Source organism: Mixophyes fleayi, chromosome 5 (assembly GCF_038048845.1).
Source record: "Mixophyes fleayi isolate aMixFle1 chromosome 5, aMixFle1.hap1, whole genome shotgun sequence".
Lineage (NCBI taxonomy): Eukaryota > Metazoa > Chordata > Amphibia > Anura > Limnodynastidae > Mixophyes > Mixophyes fleayi.
The window spans coordinates 65,518,166-65,536,334 of NC_134406.1; the positions used below are offsets into that span (position 1 = coordinate 65,518,166).

General features: G+C 36.9%; 1 protein-coding gene across 1 annotated transcript in view; it reads left to right on the top strand.

Annotated features, from left to right (window-relative positions):
* The window catches only part of KCNH8 (potassium voltage-gated channel subfamily H member 8), a 325,816-nt gene extending 309,079 nt beyond the window's left edge, over window positions 1-16,737 (top strand). Inside the window, exons 15-16 of the mRNA XM_075212321.1 lie at window positions 7,462-7,541; window positions 12,308-16,737. Of these exons, the coding sequence (XP_075068422.1) occupies window positions 7,462-7,541; window positions 12,308-13,030 (803 nt within the window). The 3' untranslated portion in view covers window positions 13,031-16,737. The remainder of the gene's footprint in view (window positions 1-7,461; window positions 7,542-12,307) is intronic.
* The last annotated feature ends 1,432 nt before the right edge of the window (window positions 16,738-18,169 follow it).

Consider the following 18,169-nt stretch of genomic DNA (forward strand, 5'->3'; position numbering starts at 1 on the left):
CCCAGCTCCAGCGGGAGAGGTGGAAGGTCGAATGAACCCACGCTGGAGATTCTCCTGTATGTACTCAGATGTGGCTTGAGTTTCAGGTAACGAGAGAGGATAGACCCGACCCCTGGGAGGAGTCTTGCCAGGTAGAAGGTCGATCGGACAATCCCAAGAACGATGAGGAGGAAGACGTTCAGACTGAGCTTTATCAAACACATCGGCAAATGAAGCATACTGAGGAGGGAGTCCCGGGGAGGAAGATGAGATGGAAGATTGCTGTACTTTAAGAGGAATAACTTGAGAGAGACAACGATGGTGACATTCAGGCCCCCAAGACGTAACTTGAGGGGTGCGCCAGTCAATCTGGGGAGAGTGACATTGAAGCCATGGAAGGCCTAAGACAATCGGACTTGTCGTAACAGGAAGAATTAAAAACGAAATTTCTTCATGGTGTAGTACACCAATCTGAAGGGTTACTGAAGACGTACTCTGGGTGATGAGACCATTGATGAGACGTGATCCATCTATAGCCGTCACAGTAATGGGTGTTTTTAAAGTGATCACTGGTAGGGACCATTGATTCACTAGTGATTTAGAAATGAAATTTCCTGCTGCTCCGGAATCAATCAATGCCTGTGACTCAAAGGATTTGGTAGCAAAGGAAATCGTAACATCGAAAGCGCAGACTTTAGATTTCATAGACAATGGAGAGGACTCCAGGGACCCTAACTTCACCTCTCCAGAACTAGTTAGGGCCTGGCATTTCCCGATTTCTTAGGGCAAGAACTGAGCATATGTGTGGAATCAGCACAATAGATACAGAGTCTATTCTTTACTCTTCGTTTCCTCTCTTCTAAAGATAATTTGGAACGTCCTATCTCCATGGGAATCACAGAAGGTGAAACTGGACGAAATTGAGGGTTTAAACGAAGAGGTGCTTTAGCAGAAGTTGTTTTCTCAGATTCTCTTTCACGAAATCTCATGTCTACACGATGGCAAAGAGAGATCAAATCTTCTAGTGACGAAGGAAGCTCTTGGGTAGTCAGTGCATCTTTAATTTTATCGGAGAGCCCCTGCCAGAAGGCGGCAACTAATGCTTCAGTGTTCCACTGAAGTTCAGAGGCTAAGATCCTAAATTGAATGACATACTGTCCTACTGTATGGGAGCCTTGTCGCAAACGAAGAATGCTGGAAGCAGCGGAGGTCACACGACCTGGTTCATCGAACACACTTCGGAACGTGGAAATGAATTTGGCACTATCTTGTAGAATTGGATCGTTTCTTTCCCACAGAGGGGAGGCCCAAGCCAGGGCTTGTCCAGAAAACAATGAGATAAGATAGGCCACTCTGGAACGATGGGTAGAAAAATTTTGAGGTTGGAGTTCAAAATGGACTGAACATTGGTTAAGGAAACCTCTACAAGTTTTGGGGTCCCCGTCATATTTTGACGGAGTAGGCAGGTGAAGCGTAGGAGCTGTAGACACCTGGGATGGCACTGGGGAAACGGAGGAAAGCACAGGAGCTTCAATACTAGCTGTAACAGTCTGTCCAGATGTTCCTTGGGAGGTTAACGATTGGTAACATTGAAGTAACAGCTGTTGGCGAGCATCCTGTTGCTCCACACGGCTGACCAGATGCTGCAGCATCTCTTTAGCAGTAGGTTCCGTATCTGGGTCTGTCATGGCCTGATCTTACTGTCACGGGCACTAGGAGTCTTTACCCAGGGATCACCAGGTGATAGGCTTACCAGAGCAGTATAGGTGGTAATATGGTACTCTGGTAGCAGGGTGATCACGGAACAGGAAATAGCAGATGATGAGATGCTCAGGAAAGTCTATGACTAGCAGCACTGGCAATATGGAGGTAGTAATACACGAGGAACTGTATGGACAAAGGACACGTGAAGGTAGTCAGTGGTCTGCGGTAGCAAGTTGTACCACTGCTATAGTGAGGAGGAATGTCCAACAGAAACGAGGAGGTGATGAGAGTCAGCGGTCTGCGGATAGCAAGTTGTACCGCTGTCTGAGTGAAGGAATGGAATCCAAGTGGAGGTATCCGGGGAGTCAGTGGTCTGCGTTAGCAAGTTGTACCACTGCTATGTGAGAGGATACTGGAACAGGTGAAACTGTAAACAGGAGTCAGTGGTCTGCCACTAGCAAGTTGTACTACTGAATATATATGTGAGGAGGTGCACGGGGAGAGACTGCAACACAATATATACACGGGCACCTTGACTTTGATCCACAGTAATATGCACAATATAAATGTATAAATGACTGAACAACACTGCCAATATAGAAAGTCTCTTGAAGTAATCCGGCATGAGATAACACAGTCAATGATGGCAGTAGAGTCAGCAGATAGTACACTCCAGAGGAGAACCAACACAGTCAATGATGGCAATAGACTCAGCGGATAGTACACTCCAGAGGAGAACCAACACAGTCCAGCAAGGTATGCAATACACAGCACAGTCAATGGGAAGTATGCATACCGTGGTTCAGGAGAAGGCAGTCAGACAGGAGTGCAGAGATACCTGAAGGGCAGGAGGCCAGCAGGATACAAGTCCCTGGATGGGTGAAGCAGGGGTCTAGCAGGTGCAGCGCACAGGTAGGTAGACCAGCAGGGAACACAGGAAGGCGTGGAGAGCGGATCAGCAGTAGATGGATGAGTAGCGCTGAGAAGTAACAGCAGCGGGTCTCTGCGGGAACACGGAGGTAACCAATAGCAACCAGCAGGTGCAGTAACGATGGGACACCGGAGCAGAGTTGAACTGGAACAGATGATCACGGAGAGTAGCGGGTAGCAATAGTGGCAGCAGACTCAAGGAAACACGGTAGAGTAGACAAGGACTGAAGACTGAAGCGCACAGAGGCAGCGGATAGGAATCAGCTAAACAGTCACGATGAAACACAGACGGGTTGCAGGTTGAAGACTGTAGTGCACGGAGGCAGCGGGTAGGAATCAGCTAGCAGTCACGATGATGAAACACAGACGAGTTGCAGGTTGAAGACTGTAGTGCACGGAGGCAGCGGATAGGAATCAGCCAAACAGTCACGATGATGAAACACAGACGAGTTGCAGGTTGAAGCCTGTAGTGCACGGAGGCAGCGGATAGGAATCAGCTGGCAGTCACAATCATGAACAGGTGAGTGGATGTGGTTGAAGCCTGTAATGCACGGAGGCAGCGGATAGGCATCAGCTAACAGTCCCAATGATACATGGTAGAGTTGAAGTGATTAGAAGACTGTAGTGCACGGAGGCAGCGGATAGGAATCAGCTCACAGTCACGATGATACAGTAGATGGTAGAAGTGGTATGGGAACCACAGTAGCAGAAGTGGTTTGGAAACCACAGAGGTAGAAGTGGTTTGGAAACCACAGGAATCAGCAGGGCTGAATAAACAAGGAAACACAGGAACACCTTCAGAGACTCATGGGGAATGAGACTCCAAGATCAGGCAACGTGGTGTTGACCACAGGTGCTTAATATAGGGAGGTTGCCTGATCTGCCAATTAAGTTAAAGGAACATACACTGGAGGTATAGAAAGGGCTGCGCATGCGCAGTCCCTCAGGATGGAGGACGGCCACGGTTCCTAAATGTCCGGGAAGAAGCACTCACAGTCCGGTGAGTGACAGTAACATGACAGCTCATTGACCCAAATTTATAAAATAGCATAATTTTTCCCCACATGGGAAATTTCAGCTGATAAAATATTATATATCTGATATACTTGAGAGGCAATTACACAATTAGATAAATAGGTCAGCAAATGCAAATTATATTCCATATATATGACAAACTGAAAAACAGCTACCTCTGTCTATACACAACATATATTTTTATTGATAATATCTGTAAATGAGTATGCGGGCCAAGCTTATTAATTAATAAAGGAAATGAAAGGTTTTTTTGTCACTTAAATAAATAATTATCCTTCTCCCAAATTGTGTTTAGATTCCCTCTTCAAAAGTGTTGTTATTTATTTTCACTTATGTGTCTGGATATTCCACTGGACCTGAACTATGTGGCGGCTGTCTCTACAAATGTGTTTTATTGGGTCTGTATATCAACGTTTGAATGCAGCTGTCCTTGCTCTCTAATGAAATGTAGTGTGCTATATTTCATATATAACATGACACAACAAATGCATGATACATGTATGAGGACATTGATATAAAGATTTATCTAAACATTTCCTAATATGCAGCTGAGTGGTTTGCTGTATGAGTCATCGGGTTGGGTACTAAATTGCGGCAAATATGAACGCAAAATTCCACGCATTTTCCAGCAGAATTTTGCCATAAGTGCCCTGTGCAGAATCCCCCCTCTCATTTGTGTTCTTTCCGGAATTCAAACCACACCACAGGGCAGAATAAATTGACACATTCATCATCCAAGCTGTATTTCTAGACTATTAATTTACAACAAATGCCTAATGTGAAAGCTTATTAAAGGATCCTGACTCCTTTTAAAGAAAAGCTGTACACTGTAATGCCTGTAGGCATCTGAGCCACTGTAAATTATTACATAACTAAAATTCACGGGGGTTTCTTAAATTGGCTGTAACAATATAGATCTGGTAATGGGAGAAGGCAAGTCAATCAGTGTTGTTCCTCTAGTACTAAGGCCGCAGTGTGTTGGGAAAACATTTTACAGTTATGTTGCGCTAAAGGGAGCTTCTCAATAAAACATATATTGCAGCAATGTAATGCTATGTCAAATCCCTCTCAACAACATATTCATTAACTCAACTGCTGGCAAGTAACTTCTTTACTGCTGTGTGACCTTCCTGCTGTGTCTTTCTTATTTGTTGATATCTTCTAGTAATTGGATAGCTGCAGTAAGGTTGTCTGCTTCTCTCACTGATCTGAAAGGGATTGGAGCATTTATTTATTTAATCATTTATATACCGTTTGCATGAGAAAATATACAAATATTACTTTGTATTTGTTCATTTAAATGTAAACAATATTACATTAATAATGTTCATTTTCCCATCTCCACCAACATATGTGCATTTATTTTTTATATAAGTGCATGATGGTATATGAAAATTGTACTAATAGCTCTGTAAGGAAATTTAGACATGTTTACCCAGAGAACAACATAATTAAACAACAACAAAATAATAATATTTGATGCTAACTTCAAAAGCAAGAAAATAGCAACCATTTTTACATTTGGAAACAAACACAGTAATAATACTCGGTAATGCAGACTGACAGAGAAGTAAGAGGACCCTGCTTGCAGCTTAAAATATATTGTTACCCCCATGTAAGGGGTGTCCATCCCCAAAAATCTCCCCCTTTACCAGAAGCTTGGAGCTATATTGGACTGCAACACACATGGTAGGAGGACTCAAATGCTCAAACGCTCTTCAATAGAGCTGAATGGAGCACTTTGCTACAGAGGGACATGTCAGAAAAAAGATGTGGTTTCTAATAGTGCTTAACTCCTTTAATGATATGTAATTTGCGCTTATAGCATAGTAAAAGTAAACTATATACCATTTAAATTTAAACAACACCAATGGGGCAAATCCATATAAATAACCAGAACAGTTATAGCAAGTAAAATCCTCAGTGCTCTACCTCTACTCCTTCTTATAAGTCCCCAACCAGCCAAGGTTGAGGGTGGCCTCCCATACGTATTTTCGAGTGAGTTCTGAATTCCTCACTTGGACAGAGAAGTCTCTATACCAGTTGATGATTTCACTTATGGTCCGGGTGCAACCTATACTGTAAGGATCATGGAGCACCTCTAATAATTCCAATACTACCCAACGAGATTGCAATATCCAAATAAGCTTTTACATAAATTTGCCCATTGTAGGGTTCTGCACATGTATGACCACAAAATTAACATCATCAGTTATTTCCTTTGACTGATGCCAGGGAGACATGGAGTAGGTCTTCCTTACTTTAGTTTACTTTTCTACACTAACAGATTCATTGTAAACTGTATTTAATAGTAACTACCATTTTGAACACATTAAAATCATCATACAAATGAGGCCCATTGAAGACCTATGTGCCTCCCTAAGGTTTCACATTTTTTAAACAAAATTAAAACTAAAAGATTGGTGACAACATTGTTAACATTGCCTTGAGTTCAATCCTTACCTGAGTGCTATTGATATAGAGTCTGCATGTTCTCCCAGAGTTCACATGGGTTTCCCCCTGGAGCACGGTTATCTTCCACTGTGCAAAAACATATTGGTAAATTAACTGGCTTCTGCCTAAAATTTTTTTATAATAGTAAAAATATATTATAAGCTCTATTGGGGTAGGAAGTGATGTGACCAAAAACAATAATATGAATGTACAGCAACGTGAAATATATTGGTACCACTGTTCAAAGTTGGGGTGTATACAATGGTATGTCATACCGCCACTTCGCCTACTGCCTTTATTGTAATACTATCAAATTTCATTCACTTACATTCCCATTACATTTTGTATACCGCCACTTCTAAATGTCTACTTCAACCACTGGTTGGTACTATAAATAAAGAATAATTATGAAGTGAATATTTTGCATTCTTTTTGCACCTAAAACATAATTTAATGAATTAAGCTACAACATATCACAATTATTTGGAGTGTTAGTTGATTACAATTTGGGCTTTTTGCACGTCCATTGAAGATGTTAAAGTAGAACCAAACCTTACTAGTAGTTCTGTCTTATCTAAGCTTGCAAAGCTGAAATGTAAAAACATGCCTTTGTTTGTAAGCAGTGCTGATTTAAGCTGCAGTATTCTCCATTTAATTGCAGTGGTACTAAAGTTGCGACCTAGCTTGTGTACATACAATAAATGATCTATGTCTACATATCTTTTATTGCCATGTCTAAGGGCCGATGCTCAGATCCCCGGCAATACTGGCTGACAGCATTAAGAGTACTGGGTGATGTCCTACCCATTTTCAATTGATAAAAAGGTTATCTCCCATTGATAAATAGGTCCCTAAGTCAATCAACTTTTCTGAAAACTGCAGAGAAACTTGGCCATGTGCAATTTAGCAATGCTGGTAAATGTATATTATATTTGTTACTTGGTGTAGGCAGCAAAAGCCATGTAAAGGATAAATATAATTGTTTTAAAACGTTTTTGGGTTAGTATTATTAACATAAAAAATGAAATATTGCTTTTTTGGGGGCTACATTATGATACCCAAAAACTGAAACAATATTTAAACATTCTCAGCAGAGTATTTTACTACATTAGTTAAGCGATGGTGCTGAAACAAATTACTTCCTAGTACTGTATTCCCTTGTTTACTCTACTTTCATGTTTCCCACTCACATACTTAATCCATAGCACTTTGTGCATTGACTACCATGTGACTAAACATTGACAAATGTGCATGTCAATGATTGTTTTAGGTAAATCTAGATAACTATACTGTTCTTGGATGCATTTATTTCTTGGATTACTAACCAGCTTTTTAAAAAAATCTGTTTACACTTTGCAGACTATTCCGAATTTAACCCAGCAATGCTTTTTATAACAGCAGAAGAAACCAAACAACAGATTACTCGACTTAACCACGAGGTATATTGTCTCCTAATTCTTATTTCATCCACAAAGCATTTATTATGACTGTTTTAAAAATATTTAGCCAAATATTACAAATAGTGATATGAAACATGTCACGTAAACAATGGTGTGTTCTAATGAGATCACCTAAGAACGGACCATTTCCTAGTTCAATAGTCCATCAGAGTAGCCTTTATCTCCTTCCTGCCTTTATTGTAAAACTTACATGTTATTTATTGTCTTCTATATAAAATCTATATCCTGTACGTTCTGCTGACCTCGACGTAATACAAGTTCAATACTTGCAAAATAAAAGCAACAGTTACATTCAGTATGTGAGAAAGTTTCTGACCATATTTTAAAGTGGTGTCTCAACTTTCTAATTAAAATATATACACATTATTTATTTCACTGTAGACTCGGAGGGGAATCTGTCACAGTAAATTATTCACATGAGATAACAATACTTAAATAGCAACCCAGACATTAATATAGAACTGAAGGATTTTTTTTAAGATGGATACACACTTTACAATCCAATCATTCAATATATATTTTTGAATTGTCCAATAACCAACATGGGTTAGATGAAACATTTGAAGTTTATTGAAGTGGTGTATATTGTAATCATACAATCAAAGTGACATTAGTGTGGTCCTCTCCAGTAAGTATATCTATTAATTATGTCTGCGTAAATAGATGCAGTAGATCTAACATTGTACATAAACCATAGTCCCACCTACCCCATTGTTCTTATTATAACAGGACTGTTTAATATGGACCACATGGTCAGCTAACAACAGGGTCAAATATATAGAAGGAAGCCAGCAAAGATTGTACATCAGTCAATAAGGCAGAGGCTCATTCCCCTTTCAACACAAAAGGGAGAGAGGATGATAGGATACCATTGGTGGCTAGTAATTTGTAGAGAATAACTTTTATTTTTGTATGTTTGCATTGTTTATAATATTTGTTACACATGAATGGTGCATTAGATATATTAGCCGAAATACTGTACATCTAATTCATTACATAAAGTGCACAAAACGTGAATCTGAAAAGTTTAATCCATTAGAACTAATCCAAAACAACTGCCATGCATTGCTCACTTTACTGAAAGATAATTGTGACTCGAGAATAAAAAACACACAGGGGATTTCATCAAATGCATATGCAGCATAAAAGTTTAACTGCAAAATAAGTACATCTCACTTATAAAGTACAGAGGATTATTTTCTGGCTATGTAAAAAATATGTAATAATTCAATAGACAGCAACACATTATCTATTATGGTATTTGGACTACATATTTTAATTAGATGTTTGAACTGCGGTGACATTTGGGAATTCCATTTCTAATGATATAATGTTGTTAAGGCAGCTCATATATCAGATGTGCTGAGTTTCAACTATCCCTATTTTGCCAGGATAATGCCTATTTTTGCATTTATTATCATGTGGTCTCTATAATTTACGTTCCTGATACATCTATTTATCAGAATTCATGTGAATAGATTACATTACTGTTTTACTGCATTTAGCACATGAAATAAGGCAGGATGTGCCTTTATTGACTTAATAAACATCATGTGACATTAATTTAAAATGTCACATGATGACGTGATTTTTTTTAAAATTAAGTGTCGATATAAGGAATACACCAGACAATAGAACCAGTGGACAATTTAATACTACAGTGGTATTGTATTTTACATATACTCCTTTAAATAATAAACTTTATTGCTTACAGTAGGAACTGGCATTAAGAAATGTATGTAACATATTTATATGGGCATAGCTTGGAGCTCAATGGGAGAATACATGTGGTAAGTGAGCTCCCATTTTCCAACCTGCAACCATGGCTATCTTAAAGGCTAGCAAATTATATCAAACGTCGCCTATATGGACATGGCTTATCCTTTTCAAAGGCCTTTCCAGCTAGTCACTAAGGGGCATATTCAATTCCGATTCCGGTCCCCGGGATTGCGCCAGAACGGGCCGCGAACTTAATCCACGGTACCGCAATAACGTGGATTTTTGTTCGCAGCCCATAGGGTTGCATACGAAAATCCACGTTATTGCGGTACCATATTACCGGCAATAGTGCGCACTTTCCGCGGTAACGCACATTACCGCGGACTGGAATCCTAATTGAATATGCCCCTAAATGTTTGCAGAATGTCATGCCCATTATCCCTTAACCTGGAGAGGTGTAAGTTTGACTATGTAACAGACCAACTGGCTCCCTTTGACATGACCCTTGGGGCTGAGTGCTTGCTCTTAATGTGGTGAAGACTTGTAGCCAATATGAGTCCAATGTAGACTATGACACAACATCTAGTATCTTAAAGCCTACTTAAGAGCATGCTCTAGTTCCTTAATATCCATCTCGAAGGGAGTACAAGGGAAGAAGAAAACACACTATTTTATTTGTCTCTTGCATCACCTTTGCTGGCATAACCTTCCTAATGTAGCTGCAATGTGGCTGCAATTATTTGCAAAGAAGAGGGACAGATTCAGGGAGACTTATAATAGTTTCAAATAATAGTTTAATATATGACAATCTCTGTAGCTTTAGGGAGAATAGTGAATGGTAATTATAATGGTTAATTTGTTCAGTTTATTTTTATGCAGAAGACTGTATGGGGCAGATTCAATTCCCCGTGTCGTTCTTTAGAATAACTTTACAATAGCTGCACATTTATTACCGTTATTACGGTAAATTCAATGCTGATGTTTGCTCGCGGCTCACAGAGTGTTAAAATGACTGTAGTGACGGTAATAATGTGCAGCTATTCTAAAGCTATTCTAAAGAACAACGCAGGGAATTGAATCAATGTGCAAGTGAATCTGCCCTTATGAATGTGCATGGTGAGAATACTTCCACATTCATCAATATTTACTCTCTGATTCTAGGTGCCAAACAGACCATTAAGCTACATATTGGTGTCAGCAAGTGCTTCTAGGCCTACTTACTTCCATTAAAATCCTCCACTACACTTAAGGAGGTATACTCAATGCACAGAAAGAGGCTGATGTTATGCTAGAAACACAACACTAGAATCTGTATGAAAATAAGTGGTTAGCGCCATCATATTGCTAAAATATAATCTGCACTACAATTTTAATGATCACTGAAATTGTAGTTAAAACATTTCTTACAAGCCCACATCATATCAGTTTACTCAACTGTCAAATGTGTATCAGAAATCAGATAACTAAGCAATTATATTATTCAGACTAATTGGTGACATTTGTAACTTTGGATGTCAGTAAATAATGTACCTGTCACATTATCTATGAATCTGACAGCTGAGTTTATTTTTATAATGAGGAAATGCTGTCATAACAGAGTAACATCATTCTTTACAAATAGCTCTATTTATTTTCATCTGACTAGTGGCATTAAAGTGACCTCAAACATTTTTTGTTAATAAAAATCAGAAATCATCCTTGATGTTAAGATAATAAAAATCTGGTTACATTGGAAGGTAAGGCTTCTTTTATCAGAGATGCAATTTATTTGGCAATAGGCAGGTGATGCCATTCTTGATATTGAGGCAGCTTAAATATTAATGGAAATCTTATAGTAATATGTTATTTATTTCTTATTCCTGGGTATATTTTATACATCAATTTTGGTAGCATTGTGGCTGCATAACTGAACGAGGGACAGTTGACAGTGACTGGAGTGTTAGAGGCTGGGGCTGAAAGTAATTGATTTTTATTTTATCTGTTTATATCATTTTGCAGCTGTCAAAGGACACTCTCACTATATAAAGTTTTCTGTTTCTATACATGACACCGCTTGTTTCTAGTGTCAAATGCAGCATAACACTTAATATAATTCTGTAACCACCAATTATGCTACCGTAGATATATTAGGAGTCAAAGGAAAATGAGTATTCCAATTTCATTATTTTCATTAGCAAAAAAATTATGGAAAAATAGTTATCCATGGGAAAAAAATAAGAGTCATCTATGGGCCATAATTACTTTGTTTGAAAGGATAGACTATGGGAAAATGTGTGAATGGCTGGTGGGTGTTTCTGTAAAGCAGGCTGGCTATAAAAAATAAATAAAGGGAAGCTGTGACTAAATCTCTGAGCCTATTACTCTCCACTACTATTTTGTGTTTGTGCATGACAAGGGGAATTGGTGGACAAGCAGGGATTGTTTTAAAATATTGTCACCACCAATGTTGTGGGTAGAGGAAACTGATAATAGAGATACCACATATTCAGGGACATTTATGAAAAAATAAGGCAGTTTTGACCATTTCAATTTATAAACGGAATAGGAAAATATGAAGGAATCCGATTGGTTACTATGGGCAGCATCCCCCCTATACCAGTTGTTATAATATATTGTTATATAGCTAACTTTCTTTTGTTACATATATATGGTTATTTGCCTCTCTGACTACCTCCAGTTCTACAGGTACTTTGAAGAGTTAATTGAGGTGTAGCAGACAAAATCATTACATTATCAGTGGTTCGGATTTTAGGAACAATAAAATATTGAATATGTCACGTTCTTGCTGTGTACACCAGGGTATTCCCATGTCTAGGCAATATTTCAAAGGCTACGACATGATAGAACATAAGGTTCTATAGGTAAATTATATTATTTTTATCTCACAGAACAACCCATGTATCTTTTCATATTTATGAATGCATATATTCATATAAATATCTTCTTAATACTAAGCTAGATATATATAGAAAGAATCTATATCTATATTCACAACTTAATGTGACAGCATTATTTTATTTTTGTAGGTTGGTACTTTAACCCAAGAAGTATCCCAGATGGGCAAGGATATGAAGATTGTCATGAATATTTTAGAAAACTTACTGGCAGCACAAAGACCAGTTGGCTATTATTCAACATATGGCACAGTCCTAGATGCAATGGGAACTACGATAGGTTCTCCAATGGAGCAATTGCAAACTAGAATGACATGGACAACAAATCAACCTTACATGCAAAGACAAGGGGAGACTTTGGTTGGAACCCCAACACAACTGTGCCAAGGTACAGTTGTATCTGACCTGTGGAACATGGATCCTTCTAGTGTAGGCAGCAGTCCCCAAAGAAACGGATCAAATGTAGAAAACTCATTAGAAGGTGAATATTATTATACTTCAGGCCTTGGATATTCTCCTTCACATTATCAAGTTATTCAGGCAGAGCATTTTCCATTTTTGAAGAGCACTTCACCTCATTCAGACACTACATTAACTCCTCTGCAGTCTATTTCTGCAACTCTTTCTCCATCTATGTGTTCATCCTCTGATACTTCCTTGCAGCTTGTGCTGCCCAGTAGATCTGAGGAAGGTTTCAGCCAAGGAGCAATTAGTTCACTAAGCCTTGAAAACCTACCAGGTTCTTGGGATATAGAAGGGACAACTGGAATGTCCGGACAGTCTACAGAAGATTTCCCCCATGACATTGTTAAAAGTACAATAGACTATAAAGATGACAAAGCCATAAATGTATAATGATAACTGATAAGAAATATTCAGCAGAAGCAGTTGCATTGTCACTATCAATGCACGAGACTGCAAAGACACACTCAAATATGGTTTAAATAAAACTGTGATGGAAATTGTTGAACTCAGAATTTAATGCAAAAAAAAAAGCACAGTACCTTACCATATTTATCTTGATGCGTGATGGGTGTGTTTTCGTTGCTTTTGTGAGCTATTGGTGTGTGAGCCAGACTTTTGCTACAGACTGAAAACCCCGAGGGCCAGAACAGCTGGAAGTCATATACAAAAGAACACATGACCACATATGTCGTAGGGATTTATTGTATCACAAAGCAAACGCTCTTTCTTGAGTGCTTGACTGTCATTCGCGAACAATAGCACTGTCAATGCTTGCTTCAGGTAACTATGACTCCTGCTGTCTATTTGTCATTTCAGAGAAGACCTAAGGACAATTATCTCTGCATGTCATCTCCTAGACAATCAACCAAATAGAGTTGGTAGATGGTGGTTAGTTGTTGCACGTTATTTGTCATTTTAATGAAACCTCTTAATTTATTTATCAGAAACAAATGCTATTTTTATATTCTTGGTATGAAATATGTATTTAAACTATTTAAAATATTTATAACTAAATGTCTTTTTTTGGTAAGAGCTTGCGGTTTTCCAGCGAAATGCACAATTCTTATGCATATTGAATTAAACAATTTATTATTCAGAAAAATGTGTACATAGTTAATATAATATTTCATTTTGCATGTAAGGTGGATGAATGTATGCAACTGATATATTAAAGTGTATGTCAAATGTCAAAAGAATTGAGACGCAGAATTACAACATAGTAGTAAAAAAATCTGTTTCATACATTCATATAATATGTTCTGTTTTCACCAAATTGAGTGAAGTGAAAACTTTATAGAGGACAGAAGGAGAGGGAGGGTGGGGAAAGGGAGACCGAGAGAAAGAAAGATGGAGAGCAAGAGAAAAAGAGAGAAAGATAAAGAAAGAGAGATAGAGAAAAAAAAAATATACAGTATTTGAACTATATTAAAAAAGGGGGAAAAATCTTACTCATTACAAAAAAAATTGAAAAATATTTGTTACTTTAATAATATCAGTATTTTAAGTTAAACATTTTCTTATTAGTATAGTTGATATTTTCTTTATATTTCAGTAATTTCTGTTTTAGGTTATTTATGTAGCTTTTAGAAGTTCATTGTCACCAGGCTGTGTAGAGTGTCATCTATTATATTTTTGTTAAATATTAAAAATACAAAAATTAAAATAAATATTACTTTAACCAAAGACATGTTAAGTTTAATGTCTGGATTTTGTGAACTAATTTATCATAACTTAACTCTCTCAATAATTTCAAGGCCACTGTAGAAAATAGGGAAAAGTGAGCACTTAGTCAACATATCTGCTATTACCAATATTTTTTTTACATGCATTTACTATATGTCTTTTTAAATGTAGCTTGCTGGTCAATTGCCAGCTTTCTATGATTGTAAATTGTATACACTCACTTCTGCAGGAAAGAAAAAACTTGAGTCTGTGGTAGCACTCATTGAGTGTTTGTAAAACTTATCACTTAACCCCACAAAAATTAAAATGTTCAGATATGAAGCACAGTTAAAGGTACCTTTACAAAGGTAAAATACAGAGTTTATTGTTAATGCAAGATTCCAGGAGCTTGTTAAAATGTATTCCCTCCATGTCCCATTAGAGACAGTTAATGCTCCTATCACACCTTTAGGACAGTGACCTAATGTGATCTAACACAAATGATATTGGTGTTTATTAAGCTTCTGTGGCAATACTGACCGTGCTCCATGCAATGGATTTCTGCAGAGCAAGACTGCAAGACAGTTAGTCACTCTGTGCACTCTGTTAGAAAAACATGTCCCTCCTACCATAGCAACCTGCTATAGAATCAGAGTACGGCGAACATATTCAGTTAAGTATTAACACTTCAGGTATTTCATTACAGTACAGCCTTTGATATAGCATATTGAGGTCAGGTAGTGGCTTTACTAGGTCTTTAAAAAAAAAAAGACTGGTCTATTGAGGAAATTACCCTGGTAGAGGTGATGACATTTGTGTGTTTTAGGGCAGTGAGTAGACAATAGTTCAAGCACTGTGTAGGGAGGGAGCAAACTTGTGTGATTTCATTTACATGGGCACACAAAAGTGTCTAAACTATTATATAAGATTGAATTGCCTTTTACTTAAAAACAGGTAATAAAACATGGTAATAAATTAACTTTAATTAAAAAATCAGTTCCAAATTAGCACAGAAAATACAGGTTGTAATTTGTATACCAATTAATAATATGTTGTCTCATCAATTTTGTACATGAATGCTGTCTAGCAAGGAGCGGTGTGAAATAAGTGAATGACAGAGAATCTAATAATGTAAAAGTCATTGTTACTTTAAGGCTATTAGCAGATATTATATATATATGTATGTAATTACAATGTGATTTTATACACATAGGTTTTTGGCAGGAAATATAATACATACAGGACCTTATGTAGAGTTGGACGCAATATCCGTCTAAAATGCAGGTGTAACTTGCGTCAAAAAAAGACACATTCAATATAATATACTGAGTTGGAAACATCTCAGCTGATTGTATCTTTCACCGGAGGTAGAGAAGCTGCAAAAGACACGTTACCTACAGGTATATCTGCGTCTGCACCCAGTCTACATTGGTCACATTTACTTGAACATGCCCTTACTATACTTGGCCTATGCTTGCACACCTGTTGCCTTCCCGATACGCCTCTTTACGTTTAAAGAGTCGTATACGCAACAAATCGTCTTTTTTGTGCAGATCCACAGTATTGAAACCTGGATTTTACGCTAAGTAACTAGACTTGCATCCAACTCTACATGAGGCCCGCAATGTGAAAAAGCAACATATAGGCCACTTTTGTTAAATCATTGTTATGTCACAAAAAGGATTATATTAATTCACATTAATTTGCTTGATTTGAAAAAGGCAATATCCATGATTTAAATACAGTAAATGTTTTCCAATTTTATTTTTATAAATATTTATTCTATATGTCCAGAAGGCACAAGTTTTGTAACTATATTGTTTTTATCATATTTTGCTGCCTTAAGGGTAAGTAGCACATTGCAATAATATATGCTGTAGGCATTGCCCTTACTGCAGAGTACTATGATGACTTCTGTCAATCAAGAGGAAACTGATATTCCTTATTTAACGTGAGATCTATTTGTTCACTCTATATGAACAGGTAATGTTTACATACATTGAAAAAAAAAAATTGTCTTCCTGTACATATTATGTACACGCTTTATGTATTTACTATGTTCCCTTTACCAAAAATGCAGATTGTTCAAATAATATAAAAACAAGAATTGTAAAACATACTGCATTTATGGAATAACTAAATGGCATATATTGAGCTACATGACAGACACTAATGTTAACTACTTATTCATGGAATGTGACCGCTGTTGGAATATCCAGGACACTTGTCCATACTCAAAGAGTCACCCTGACAAAATTGCTGTTTAAAACTAGAAAAATAAAAGCTAAAGGATGCATACAGTTTATAGCACCCTGTTGAACAGTTAATCAACCTAATATATATATATATATATATATATATATATATATATATATATATAAAGATAATGCAAACATATTTCTTGTGAATGTTCAGAGAATAAACCTATATAAGTTGTGCATGATGTATTTTATTAAATAAAATAAAAGTTCTTTTATGATATTTGTTTTTGTCATTTCAAATTATAAAGAAAATAAGTAGGGATATATCTGAACCTTTCAAATGGAAAAGAAGTTATTTTCTTAAGACTATGAATTTATCCCAAGTCATATAACTACTTCCTGGTACATAGTATAAGGGACCAGGTTTGTGCTGAGAATATTGTACAATATTTTATAGATCATTAATAGGTGTGAACATGCACAAGCAACAGAGAGTATAGCAGAACACTCCTAAACACGCTAAAACAAAATTATATTCAAGTAAGCAAAATATTTAAGTAAGCAAAATTATATCAATTATAAAACAAGTATACAGATTGAAGCATATTTTATTTAAAAAGTTCAGAAAAAGCACTTAATACATATTTAAACAATAGTTTCCCAATTTTTTTCTTTATATTTCTGCATTTTTTTTTATAAACTGTAAATTAATGTTAATCTTGATGTGGACGAAAACTTAATCTCAGAAAATACTTTATTTTTAAATTTTACAGATATAGAAAGTTGATTCTGCTTGCTTGTAAAACAGCTCAGAGAAAGGTATCCAAATAATTTTTCATGTCTGGTTAGGGCAAATTTTAGTTTTGCTATGTTTTGTGAAAACATGGGTAATGATATACTTTAACTTCAGACTTTCTGTCCTTTATAAAAATATTTGTACAATTTTAATATAAAAACACAAAATACTATTGAAAATATCACTTTTATTAAAATGTTAAAGTCACAGATGAACTTTTTGTACAGTAATCCTCCTTTGTGTTTACCCAGACCAAACACGTAACCAGTCCAGGGCACCTAGGCAGAACTGGACAAGTTGGTGGTACTGTGTACTTTTTTTTAATATAAACCATTCCCTAGAATCACTATCAGATATCACCAACTCTTTATTTTTAAAAAGTTTTTATTTATTTTTCAAAAGTAGTATAAACAGAGAAAGACACCAAGAGAGGGTAAAGAAAAAAAGAGAAATGGTATATTTTCATCTTAGCAATATACAATTCAGAAGAAGGGTAAAAAGTCCAAAATCAAATATAAGGAGTGGGAGGGGGAAGGGGGCATATAGTAAAGACAAGAAGGGAAGGGGGAAGGGAAGAGGTCACTGCCTTAAAAGACGTAAAGAACAAAAGAGTGGAGATGATATGTTAATCCCTTAAACGAGGGGCGACCTTTAATACTCAGTCCAGGAGCTCCAGATCCAAGAAAATTTATTAGGAAGTATGACGAAGGATACTAGAAATAAATTTGATGTGGTAGACCTGTCAGATCCGATTAATGATGGATGGCATGAAGGGTGGTTCTGGATTCTTCCAGAAGAGGGCAATCTGGCAACTTGTGGCACTGAGTATATGTGCGATCAGTTTCTGTGTGTGTTTTGGGATATCTCGAA